This window comes from Phyllostomus discolor, chromosome 2 (assembly GCF_004126475.2).
Source record: "Phyllostomus discolor isolate MPI-MPIP mPhyDis1 chromosome 2, mPhyDis1.pri.v3, whole genome shotgun sequence".
Taxonomy (NCBI): Eukaryota; Metazoa; Chordata; class Mammalia; order Chiroptera; family Phyllostomidae; genus Phyllostomus; species Phyllostomus discolor.
In genome coordinates this window covers 200,500,747-200,514,072 of record NC_040904.2, presented here as the reverse complement: position 1 = coordinate 200,514,072, position 13,326 = coordinate 200,500,747, and the positions used below count along the sequence as shown (strand labels likewise).

Below are 13,326 nucleotides of genomic sequence, written 5' to 3'. Positions count from 1 at the left end.
TTAATGGAGAATAAGGCAATTCTCTTTTAACTCAAAATTATTCTTTTTCTAAAACATACTACAATAACTCTGATGGTACAATTGGAGACCAAAAATATATGTGGGAGAATTAGGGAAAAAACACTTCATAATAATAAACTACATGTAAGTGTATAATTTTTTACAATACTGTATTTTTCTTCTGAAAGTAGAAATAAAATTTTCAAAAAACAATGGACAGGAAAATAATTTTATTTTCAAACGACCCTTTACATGCCAACATTAAAGTTTAAAATATATTGAAAGAGTATCCACATTATTGCCTTATGCAATCAAAGATGAATTTTTCAGCACGAGGCCTGGTTGTCCCCGGAGTTCCCATTCTAGTGTCCCCTCTCTGACGACTGTTGTGTTATTGTTTCCCCTGAACATCGTTCCAAATACGGTCATGAAGGATGCACCAGTCACAACTTTGTAAAACTCGATCAGACTTCCTAACATCACCAGCAGAAATGGCTCCAGACATACATTTTTCAAACTGAAGACTTTTCCCAGAGAATTGTACCTACTAACATGCATGAGCTGATTTTTTACTTTCTAAATGTCTTAATGACTTATGAGTCATTTGGGACATTACTTCACAACATTCTTGATATTATAAAGGGTTGAAGTTAAATAGCCAAGCCTTTGTTTACTTCTTCCTGGCCATTCTGACCAGAGATTGCCAGAAATATAATATCTTGTATAGCTTTGTCTTTCTCTCTTTTTAAAAACCTATTTGAATCTCTCCTATAATCTGTGACCCTTATTATAAAAAAAACACACACACACTACACATTCACAGAACCATTTGATGTTTTAGATCATACAGGCACCCAGGAGTCTGAATCTAGTCCCTCATACAACGATTGAAAGCTCTGCCACATCCACCCAAAATGTTCCCATCCTCTGCACCTGCCAAGATGTGCAGTCACGCACAAGATGACCCACTGCATTTCAGTTTTCATTATTAAAAATGTCTTTCCTACCCTAAGGGGAAACCTTCTTCCCCACAATGGCTGCACATTTGGGACCCCACCAGGCTCGGCACCGGCCCTGGCAGAACGACTCTGGGCACGGCAGTCTCTTGTCGCTCTCCTTTCCTTGGTTGTGAAGTGGGGATAAGAAATGTGTGTCGTTGTGGGTGTGAAGATTAAAGGAGAATGTTGACAAAGCACCTGGCACAGCTCAGGGCCTCCGCGAGCAGCAGCCTGCACCAGGAACAGGACACCCTCCTCTGCGTGGCTGCTCTCGGAAACGCAGCAGCAGCTACTGTTTTCTCTCCTCCAGGCCAAACATCCCCATTTCCTCCCATTTTCTTTAACAACAAAACGAAACATGGTTTTGAGATATATACATGTATATATATACCCATTTTGTCAGCTTAAAGCAAGCTCCATTCCCACAAGTATTGCAAGATAATATTTCTTTTCTCTATTGCTGATGAAATCATCTCTCCCCCTCCCCCCACCTCCAGCGGCCCCACATTGAACCCTCTGGCAAGCTGGGCTACGGGAAGGCGATAGGAACAGATACTTTCTGGTTGTGCAGTGAGGGGAGGACAGGAGTGCCCCCCAGACACTAGGATGTGTCCGAGAAGCTTCCCTCCTCATTCTGATAATATGACAGCTCTTCCTCATCCAAGGTCACCCCTCTCTGTCCCCTCCATCCCTTCTCCTGGATTTCACAATTCTGGGTGGTGGCTCCATATGACATCTTCTTTCTGGGACTTGCAAAAGTCTCGTGATTGAGTTCTGTCTCCTCAGCTAGTTCATCTTGGTCAATGATTCCACACTTCTCCTCCGAGAGGTTCTCGGGGTCGGCCCACTCCTGTTTCTCCCCAGAGGCAAAGACCCCGTAGAAGATCACGCCACTGTAGTGCACCAGGGCAGCGATGAGGAACACGTTCTGCCATTCTTCACGGGTCTAAACAAGGAAACACAGTACCAATGAACATTGTCACCAAAAAAAAGAAAAAAAGAGACGAACAGTATGTTCTGGGACAAAAGTAGCCGGTCACCAAGGACAATGTCATGCTTCTTGGAAAGACATGTGTCAGAAGCATGCCCAGGATCCAAACAGAGTTGGAGCATTTAAAAAATTAAAGACTACAATAAGAATGCATTTTTTTAAATCCTCACTGGAAGACATTTTCTATTATTGATTTTAGAGAGAGAGGAAGGGAGAAGGAGAGGCGGAAGAAGGGAGAAAGAGAGAGAGAAAGAAGTATCACTGTGAGAGAGAAACATCCATCGGTTGCCTAACCAGCACGCCCCAAACACGGACTGAACCCACAACTGTTTGTGCATTTTCGGATGCTCCAACGAACTGAGCGATCTGGCCAGGGCTGCAAATGCATCTTTTAATTTATAAAAATACTTTACAAAATAAGCATCATGTAAAACGCATGCAGCACCATTTCACAGCTCTCTGAATATACAAATGAAGTTTCCGCTCACCTAGTAGGTTAAATGAACCTTGCTTTGGGAACCCACCGTTTTAAATATCAGCGGTCTCCTTCTTGCTTACTGTTGGCTATGTAACAATTCGAACCGTGAAAATACTCAGAGTTCACTTCAATAGCTTACTATTTAAAATTATATTTTATGTGTATAATACATTATCAAAAACAATGGTATTTGTTTTTAAAGTTGGGGAAGATAGTATCTGAGATTTAATTGTTATGTTGTAAATCTTATCATCTCAGGAACAGAGAGGGAAAACATGGATCCTCTGCCTATAAAAATCCCCAAATCCCACCTTTCTTTTTCTATCAAAAAATAAGGAAAATTAGATGGAGGGTCATCAGTGGGAAGGGGGAGAGGGGAGGATGAGGGAAAAGGTACAGGGAATGAGAAGCATAAATCGTAGGTACAAAATAGACAGGGAGGTAAAGAATAGTATGGGAAATGGAGGAGCCAAAGAACTTACATGTACGGCCCATGGACGTGAGCTAAGGGGTGGGAGGGATGCAGGTGGGAGAGGGGGGTACAGGGTGGAGGGAAGTAAAGGAGGGAAAAATGGGACAACAGTAATAGTATAATCAGTAAAATATATTTTTAAAAAATAAGAAAAAATGCCCCATACTTTATTCTCCAAGAAGCTGGAAGAATATCTGAAGTCATATTTGTAACAGGCAATCTAACTTAAAAAAATAGTTGGCTAAAAACTGCATAACATCAAAAAAATTCTTACTTATAGAAAGCAGCCTCCTGAAACCTTTCCAGCGACAGACTAAGAAACCACGTGGCCTGTACTTGAACTTTGGATGGATCCAGGATCCTCCACTGCCAACCACCCTGGTGTAAATACAGAAAGGCTCAGTAGCAACCCAGTGTCATACCCTTGTGGGGTCTTAGGAAGGGCCATTAGTATCTTGTTTATTTTCTTCATAATAAGGAAGTAAATAGCACTAATATTTTTATGCTGGAAGATGTTAAGCAATAGATGGAAATTGGCTATAAAGTTTAAATACTTAGAATTGTAAAACGATCTTGAGTAATTTATTCATCCTGAGTTGATTGCCTCAGTTTTCTCTCTCTCTCTAAACAGTATGGTGTTTGTCCCCACCACACACACACCTTTTATTTGTCAGGTCAGAAAACATGGAACCAAAATTTACCAGTCCTGTTGCCATCAATATACAACAAATTAAAGAAGAAGAAGGACCAGGAGGAAGAGGAAGGGGATAGAAAGATGGATGGATGGATGGGAGGAAGGAAGGAAGGAAGGAAGGAAGGAAGGAAGGAAGGAAGGAAGGAAGGAAGGAAGGAAGGAAGGAAGGAAGGGAGGGAGGGAGGGAGGGAGGGAGGAAGAAAAGAGCTCTGGCTGGTATGGCTCAGTGGATTGAGTGCAGGCCTGTGAACCAAAAGGTCGCCAGTTTGATTCCCAGTCAGGGCACATTCCTGGGTCGAGGGCCAGGTCCCTGGTGGGGGGTGCGTGAGAGGCAACCACACATTGATGTTTCTCTCCCTTTCTTTCTCCTTCTCCTTCTCCTCCCCACTCCCTAAAGATAAATGAATAAAAATCTTAAAAAAAAAAAAAAAAGAAAAGAAAAACAAAAGAAGTTCAAATGACTCAGGCCAAAAACATAGACATTTACAGGCTAGGATAGGGTTTTGAAATCTCAAGTCTGTGCAATATTTCAGTCCTCTGATACTCACAGCCCAAAAGGAGGCCATTACCTTGTGCTTGGTCATTGCACCAACGATGAGGGGACAGACCATCCCAGAGAGTGTTCCTACTCCGTTTGAGATGCCCATGAGGATGCTGGCATAACGGGGGGCAATGTCCAGGTGGTTGACATTAAAACCTACAACGAAGCCCAAACCTCAAAATCAGGGTCAAGACCAAAATTCCAATACGCTTTAGAAAATATTTAGCTTCCCCAACTCTCATCAATCTAGGTGGTTTCTTCTAGCATATAACTAATGGATAACTCTACTAATGGACTGAGGATTGTCAGGCTGTGCTGCACATAGCAGAAAAATGTCCTGTGATTGATTAGCAATGTCTGCCATGGAAAATTATGGCACCTGTGACATGTAGGGTCAGAACTCCAAACTAATGGCATTTTAGGAAATACCAAAAAGCAGAAAGCCTGGGTTACATTTACTCAGAGGAAACAATCACATTCAGTGTGATTAGAATCAAACTGCCTTCTAACATGCTCCCAGGCCGCCACCCACTCCCCAAAGTCCACTCTAGGTAAGTTTGCCTTGGCCAAATAGGAAAGGTACTTTTGAAATAATACAATTGCAGAGACATTGGCAGAATCCTCTGTGATTTACAAAACACCTTCATGTACATACTTGATTTGGAGTCCATAAATTTGGATTTTAATCTTATTTCTACCACTTAAGTCATTTTTAGGCCTTTGTTTCCTCATCTCTAATATGGGGTAATATTACTACTTAAGTCATAAAGATGCTGTAATATGAGACCCAGGGCAAGTATGTATGTGAGAGCCTGTGGAAAATAACTGAGCTCTACTAACTACCACTAGTATCACTATCGTTAACTACCACAATCACTACCGTTACCGGCACTGCTCCTGCTATTGTTACTAGGCAAGTCTCTCCTATTGAGGTTTCTGTCAAAAGATAACACTGCAGGGAGTGGTACAACAATACCTCACTATTCACCTATTTATCAGGAGAAGAGAATGAATGGAAAGCTTGGGGAGCATGTGGAGCGGAGGCAGGGCAAGGGCCAGGTTGTGGAAGGGGAGGCTTTGGGCCCTGAGAACCTACTGTACCAATTGCCAGGGGTGCATTTTAGAGCAAGACAGGCCTGCCCCCGGCAGCTTCATTGACATGCAAACCTGGACAAGGGATTCACACTCTCTGAACCTTGCCTTGTTCCTATATTAATGGCATAACCATTCTTACAGAATTGGTGTAAGAACCAAGCGAAATAATGTGTGTTCATTGCATGGCACATACAGGCGAAAACCAGCACGTGTGTTTTTTCAGGTGGGTATCCATCTGTCTTGTCTACCGCTATTTTCCCTGAACTGGCAAAGTGTCTGGCACATAGTGGGCACTCAATCAATCATTATTTTATTGATTATCAACTGGAGCTATGAGATTACAGCAGGGGGTTGTAACTTCTATTTCTTCATATTTTTGTTTTTCTCTGCTTTGCTTTTTAATTCTCTATTCTATTCAAAGAACCTGAAAATAAGATTTAAATTTTTTTTCTAATGTAACACACTGGCTGGGTTTTTTTTTCATACCTCCATTCAGGAAAAATTTTGAGAAAACAATTTTTCTAATAAACATGTTGTCTCTTTCACATCAAAGTGGCAGACAATTAGAACATATTAGAAATATTATTTATAACAATATTATAAATTATTTATACTTCTAAGTATTCTAATATATTACTCTAATATATTAGACTCTAATAGATTAATATATTGCTCTAATATATTAGAGCAATTAGAAATATTAGGGAACAGCTGCAAAATTAATTAATCTTACTGTTGATTTCAATGTCATAAACACTTTATTAGAAAAGAAACCAGAGATAAGAAGCAATTAATATGACTGTCGAGTATTGTATTCTGACACAAAACTAAGTCTGGGCACCAGAATTCACCTAAAGATAATGTGAGAAAAGCCATTTAGGTTTCTCACTGCACAATCCTGGTATTCGGTGGGGGGAAAATCATTGAGAAACTGAGGTATTAATAGACATTTTTTTGTAGCAGACAAAAAATATTTTTTGTATACAAGCTGGGAAAGTCTGCCTTCTCTATACAGGATATTTCTCAAAACAGGCACCACCCATTCCTCGTATCTTTCAATGCCACCCGTCTCCACTCTCTTTGTAGACAGACTGTCTACAGTCTGTTCCTAAGTTGCGCCAGTCATCCTTGGCATCCCTATTAACTCCTCAGGAAGTTGGCAGATAGCAGATCCAGAGGAACTCTTGCCCGCGTGGCCGTAGTCCTTCCCGTTGCGTCACTGTCAGGTTAGACAAACTGTCTTCACTACCAGCCACTTCAGTCACCTTTCCAAGCCCCAGAGTCCTCACTGGCCCAGCGGATATAACAATACCCTTCTTGCAGGCTTACTACAGGGACTGAATGAGACCGTGTCCAAAAAATGGCTAGCTCAGAGTAAGTGCTAAAAAAATGGGCAGCTGCTGTGATTTGGAGTACTGGGTTTCACTCCTTCTGACTGTGGCTTAGTTGGCCGTCTGGGAGCAACACGAACCCAAGCATTCCAAAATCTCTGTGAACAGGATGTGGAATCTCTTTTGCATCACAAGGCTATAGGGAAGGTATTCTTCAACATCCTACTGGAAACAGCCATGGTTGCTCTGTTCCTGCTACCGAAGCTGTGGGCCATTGAGCAGCAACAGCAGTTTCGCTGACGAACTTACTATAAAGGCAGAATCTAAGGCCCCACCTGGACATGCTGAATCAGAACCTACATTTTTCAAGATCCTAGGGTGATTTGTGTGTACACTTAAGTGTTAGAAGGACAAGGCCATAGTGAATAATAATTGAACAATAAGAGTGAATAGTTATTAATTTTGTTATGCCTCTCACATTGGGCTGAGAGTTTCAAATGCTTTATCTCCACTAGAAGGTAGACTGTTTATAAGAACAGAATCTTTGATTTTTTTCAAAGCAATATCCCCTGTGTCAGAAACAGTGCCTGATTTGCGGGACATGTGAGTGAAAAATGCATAAATTATCTCAGTTTGTTGAGACCTCCCCACAGCCCTATGAGGTGGCCTTTCCATCTCTCCAATCTCTAATAGAAGAAATTAAGGCTTAAGAATTCAATAACTTAGCGGTTTTTTTCTTTCACAAATAGTAAGTAGTCAAGAGAGATCTCAAACCCAGATCTATATACCTCCACACCCATGTTCTCAGCTGCAGGCTACTTTCAAAGCAGACATTTTTTCCTAATTTAACTATTCACCAGATCTATTTTGATAGGATGCAGCCCCTATTTCAGGGTAGCTTAAACCAGAGGTTCCATATTTTTCTGTTCTGGAATATTACCACTCTGATTTTTTTTCAGCAGCCTGGAATGATGGGAAGGGCACAGGCCTGGAGCCCTTTAAATCTTCCTTTGCCACCAGCTGTATGACCATAGGAAAGTACCCAACTTTTCTGGGTTTTAGGTACCTCATGAGCAAAACAGTGATATTACTATTTGCTTCCCATTGTTATCAGATAGGCGCGCTGTATGTAAAGTGTTCTGTAAGCGATCATTGTTAGTATTATAGCATGTTTTAAAGGTAGAAGAATGACTGAATTTAACTTCTTTACCCAGTTTTGCATGGGGAGCTTCTGAAGCCGTAAGACATGACATGACAGTGCTCTGACCTCTCACGCACAGCAGACTGTGGTCTGCTCTTGTACACCAGGGATGCTGGCAGCCCCAGGGTCGCTGCGAGAACTCGAGGGGTTAATACACGCATAGGGCTTCGAACAGTCCGACACAGAGTATGCAGATCAAGGTCAGTGCTCGCCGTCACTGTTACTATTCTTACTACCTGTCCTAACCCGTTTCAGAGAGTCACTTCCTCTCTCTGCACCTGCATTTCCCTGTTTGGAAAATGAAGGCCACGGAGTAGACGAAATCTAGAAAAGCTTCCAGTCTAAAAAATGTCTGATTCCGTGACTAGATGTCAAATGAGCTAGTACGAGCAGTTCTCTAGTCAGAGATGAGTCAAGGAGGAGGGTCACTGGCACTTTGTGCCTCTTTCCCAAACGGAGAAATGGCAGGAAATGCCAGCTTGACTGGGCTCCTTAGCCCCGTCCTTGGTGAACTCACAAAGCCATCCCCCACTAGGTGAAATTCTTTAGCCCGTGCCTTCTGCTCCTTAGGAAGGGCCCGCCTACTCGAGAAAGGTGATCCAGTATGTTTTTCCTTTCTTCCTCCTCAAACTTGCTGGACCTACAGAAAACATGTGGAAACCTAGAGGACACTTTACCTGAAATAGCGAAGCCACTAAATCCCACGGCAAGCACCAGGAAGGAGATGGCCACCCCTTTGGTATGGGAAAAGCCAACCACCAGGAGTAAGGTTGCCTCCATGCCGAAACCTGCGAATGGAAACAGCAAAGGAAAAAAACGTCATGTCAGTCAGCCCAAGTTCATGAATTTCTTAAATAAGAATCTATATTAATATCTCCATGGGCTTAATTGTCAGCACATGCTTTCTGGCACGGTGCTTACAGTATTACCCAGGTGTTTCTGGCTACATGACTATGCTGCCATCACCCAGGCATCCTGTGAGTCTCCTGACGTTATCGGGTGCACCTCAAACACCCAGTAGTCCAAAGAGACTCCAATGAAGTCCTGGGGTGAGGGGTGTGTATGATCAGTTGCTCCACAGATAGTTGTCCCTGTCATTTCTAAACACTAAAACTCCTTTATATTGCCAATGAGTCCCTTTTGGTTGCATGGTACGGCCTCTCACAAAAAAATAAAGTGGCAATACTCTAATATTGATTGCTAAAAGTGACTAGAAAGCTATAATGAATATCTGAAGCAAAAAGCACGAAGCAAAATCCTTCCCTTTCAGAAGTTCACCAAGCTCTCAGGTGTCCGTCTAAAAGCTACAGCATATTAGGGTGGTAGGATTGAGGGTGGGAGGTGGGTGGGTGGAAAATGGAGACAACTGTACTTGAACAACAATAAAAAAAAAGCTATGACATATTTTCACAGAAGATGCATCAGGATAAAAGTACTTTCTGTTCCTTTCATTCAGAATAAGTGACTCCTCCACAACAAAAAAAAAAGATGAGGAAATTCTAAAGATGTTCCTCTCACAAACAAAAATAAAACAACACACACACACACACACACATTCAGCCAACAGCAGACAGAGGGTGGTGTAAGTACCATTTCCAGGTTTAAAGTGCCCTAGCAAATGGAAGATAAGGATGCGTCATTCTGAAGACTGTCTGCTGATTCCAGACATTTCCCCACGCCTGTCCTGTAGGTACCTCAAAGACAACATGCTCCAATCAAGTCTCTGTCCTCCTATCTTTTACTCCTAAACAAACAAGGCAAATCACCACAACTGTGCTCTTTCTTCTTCTGTAAATTAATCTTCTATCCACCCGTGTTCAGAACCCAGACTTTGGAGTCAGTCAGGCCTCTGTTCAGACTCCACCTCAAACTCACTCGTTGTGTGACTTTGGACAGGTCACTTCACCTCTTTGATCCTCATCCCCCGAAACAGAGTGAACCATACAACCTCACAGGGCACTCTGGAAGATTACATGAAATTGGGTACTTGAGGTATTGAGTGTTGTCCCTGGTACATGGGCACAGCTCAACAAATGGAAACCCAAAATCCAACACAGAAATCTCAAAATCTCCCCCTTCCTTGGTGTATAGCTAAGAACCTGTGGGCTCAGCCTCAGAAACAGCTGTCCAAACCAGCTTGCCCTCTCCCCCTCTGCCGCTTTCCTAGCCCTGGGCCCCATTACCTCTCACCCGGCCAGCTTCAATAGCCTCTTCACTGGTCTTCCCACGTCTTCTTCCTCTGCGCCATGTGGCACATCACTGTCCTTCTAAACCACAAGTCTAATTAGCTGTCCCTTTACTTAAAACTTTCGTCAAGGCTTCCACATTGTTAGTATAATGTTACAGAACAAGTCCTTCCTGCCGTCCTTGTTTCACCTTCTGCCAGCCCTCCCATGCCCGCTCACCAGGTAGCCCACGGACAGCCCTCTGCCATGGCCACACAGGGCTGTCAGCTATTTCCTAATCACAGCACTGTTGGATGCCGATATGTATTTTCACGGGCTGTTCCTTCACCTGGGATAATCCTCTCGCACCACTATTGCTCTTTTTCTGGAGAAATCTTATCCTTGAAAGTCCAGTTCAAATATTACTTCCTCTAGGAAGCTTTTCGGAGAGCCCTGCACTCAATCACCAGTGAGACCGATATCTCTTTCCTCCCATTTATCTTACAGAACTTTTCAACATTGCCTTGTAATTTGTCACTTGTGTTTCTGCATGCCCCCCTACCCAATAAACTGTGATATTTCCCAAGGGAGGTACCATAAAAAGTACAGAGCCTGGCTAACAAGTAGTGAACACTCAATAGATGGACTAATGCAAAGGGAAAAAAGGAGAATCAAAGTAATTAAGTTGAAACACAAGCACTTTTTGTAAACCTTGCTAAGTTGCCTACCTTTCTGAGTTCGTTCCCTCAAAACTATCATAGAAACAAAGCAAGCATCAATAATTGTTTTTGATGGACCTCTAAAAAGGATCAATAAAATCATGGGCCAGAGGTGTTTTTTAAACCGTGGCCTTGATATCATTGCTACCAAATCATTGCCATTCATTTTGTTTCAGCAACTTAATTTATACATAGGGCAAAGTTCTAGTGTTTTATATACTCACTATACATGTTTCAGATGTGGCCTGTCTTGAGTAACAAGGCACGTGGATGAAACTTCTTTTATCTTAATGTTCTCAACAAAGGTTTTACCAGAAAGTTAGCAAAGACATTGTGTGAAGAGTAAAACTTGTAAGTGATACACTGACTCATCTATAAGAATAAGAAAAAAGAGATCTTTGCTAAATGGTAGGTTCCCAAAGGGAAAAAAAAAAGAATTAAGGGCCTAAATGATCCCCGTCTATAGTGAAAGTGCTAGAAATAGGACTGTATGTTTCAGGAGCTGAAGTGTAGAATAGGAACTTCAGGAGTAATCAAGAGACTCTTGAACGTGAACCTATTCAAAGCTAAAACAAGAACAAAATAGGATTTAAATGCCTGATAAATGTTTTCATTTCATATTGAGACAACCTGAAGTCATACAGACCACCAAGTCAGCCAGACTAGAATTCTGACCTTAGTCACACTTTACATGACTCCAGAAGGAGGTACGAGGATTTGACAACTGTCTTCGAGGACCTTGGAGATGCACCCTGACTCAGAATAAACTAGAACAGAGCATCATGGCTTAAGGTGATCTGTTCGCTTTAAATGATTCTAGCAGCAAACATCTCTTGCCCACGGAAAGAGAGGGTGACTGACTCCAAGAAGTATGTGATCTTTCTCAGATGAAAAATGTCATATATATATGTCTTCTTAGGAAATATGGAACCAGCTGAAATTCTCTAGACGATCATGAAAGTGCTTCATTATGTCCATGTCAGTCTGGCTCATTCAGCGATGGTACAAAACTCTACCTTCAGGCATTTATCTCTAGACTAGCATCTCTGCAGCTAAGCAAAGAGCGACAATTGTGTTTTTTTTTTTAATTTTCTACATAGAGCTCACTGTTTCTGTTATATCAAAATGTAAGATGACATGAAAAGACATGTGAAGCAGGGTTTTTTTTTGTTGTTGTTTGTGTTTCTTTTAAAGATCAAATTGAGGCTGGTGAGATTCTACATATGCATTCTAGTTTCTGAGCAGAAGAGGAAGATGAGGTGGGGGAGGGGAGGGAAAGATTACTCTCAACAAGCACTTTGGCACTACTTAATTTTGAGAGTTCTCATCAACAGCAGCAAACAATGACATTTCTGTTTATGCAGAAACAATGGCCAAGGTGATGGGAACAAAATTGAATATGAACAAGACACTCCTATAAAAACAGGTTTAGAGTCAACAGGGCATCTCTCTTTGAAAGAGGTTGTGCAAGTCTAGTTTAATCCAGAATTTTCTTCCAAGTTCCAGGTTTAGAGGGTGCATACTTCTGGCTGTGGGAAATACAATTGAATAGTGGATATTTATTGAATGTCTCCTTTGGAAATCTTCTGTTTTGTCAATGTCTTGAACACAGGAGGAGGAGGGGCACTAACATATGTTGGACTCATGCTGGATGCATGTCTATGCTGTCTCATTGAACCTTTATAACAATCATCTGAGGTCAATATTATTATTCAGATTTTAAAGAAGAAGACAGTCAGGCTTGGAGAACTTAGAAATCTACCCACCTCCCTCTACCTCCACTGATACTAGTTCAGTTCAAGCCACCATCTTCTCTTGACAGAAAAACTGAAATAGTTTCTTAGCTGGTCCCCTTTTTTACTCTGGTGTCATATGTTCAGTTACACAGATTTGAAAATGTAAATCAGACCACGTCCCTTTTCCTGCTTTAACCCTCCGCCTGCTTCCCAACTCTACTTCAAATAAAACCCAAGCCCTGCGTACGTCAACAAGGCCTCCCAAGATCCGGCCCCAGCCGTCCACTCTGCCAAAACATAAAAGACAGGGGAAAATCTGTTCTTGCCTTTTTTGGGATTCTGTATATGATCTGCCACTTGACCAAGTCACCCCATCATACCCTAGGTTCTTCACCGCATTTGGGCTTAATAATACCACTTGCTCCACAGGGCGGTTATGAGGAATAAATAAGATGACATGTGTAAAGAAATTAGCTTCATGGCTGGCATGGAAAGCATTCAATAAATGCTAATTTTTAAAGTACAACAAGAGAGATAATACGACAATGTAGAGTTTTAAAAAGACGAACAGTCACAGACATTGTAGGGGTTCATGACTACCTTTATCTACCTCTTTTGGAAAAGCACCCAACTTCTACTTTGTCTTTGCAAAATGAAAACATAAAGCAGGGACTAAAGAAAGCAGGGAAGAGGGTGGAGTGTGTGCGTGCACTCCTTGCACGAGAATATGTTGGAGGAAAGAAGACTATTCAGAGAAACTGTTTTTCTTATGTTTCTTACTAACACGTGTACGTGTAGAAAGGGAAGGCGGAGATAAGGGAATGAACTACATAAGCAAAGGATTCTGTATGTGGAAAATGTATGGGAAAGATCAATAATAAACAGGTTTCTCACAGGAAATCCTG

At 41.8% G+C, this 13,326-nt stretch overlaps 1 protein-coding gene across 1 annotated transcript in view; it reads right to left on the bottom strand.

Moving 5' to 3' along the window:
• Positions 1-219: 219 nt before the first annotated feature.
• SLC17A8 (solute carrier family 17 member 8) overlaps positions 220-13,326 on the bottom strand; it is a 41,943-nt gene continuing 28,836 nt past the window's right edge. Inside the window, exons 10-12 of the mRNA XM_028532796.2 lie at positions 8,479-8,589; positions 4,203-4,330; positions 220-1,944 (exon numbers count right to left, since the gene is read on the bottom strand). Coding sequence (XP_028388597.1) covers positions 1,600-1,944; positions 4,203-4,330; positions 8,479-8,589 — 584 coding nt within the window. The 3' untranslated portion in view covers positions 220-1,599. The remainder of the gene's footprint in view (positions 1,945-4,202; positions 4,331-8,478; positions 8,590-13,326) is intronic.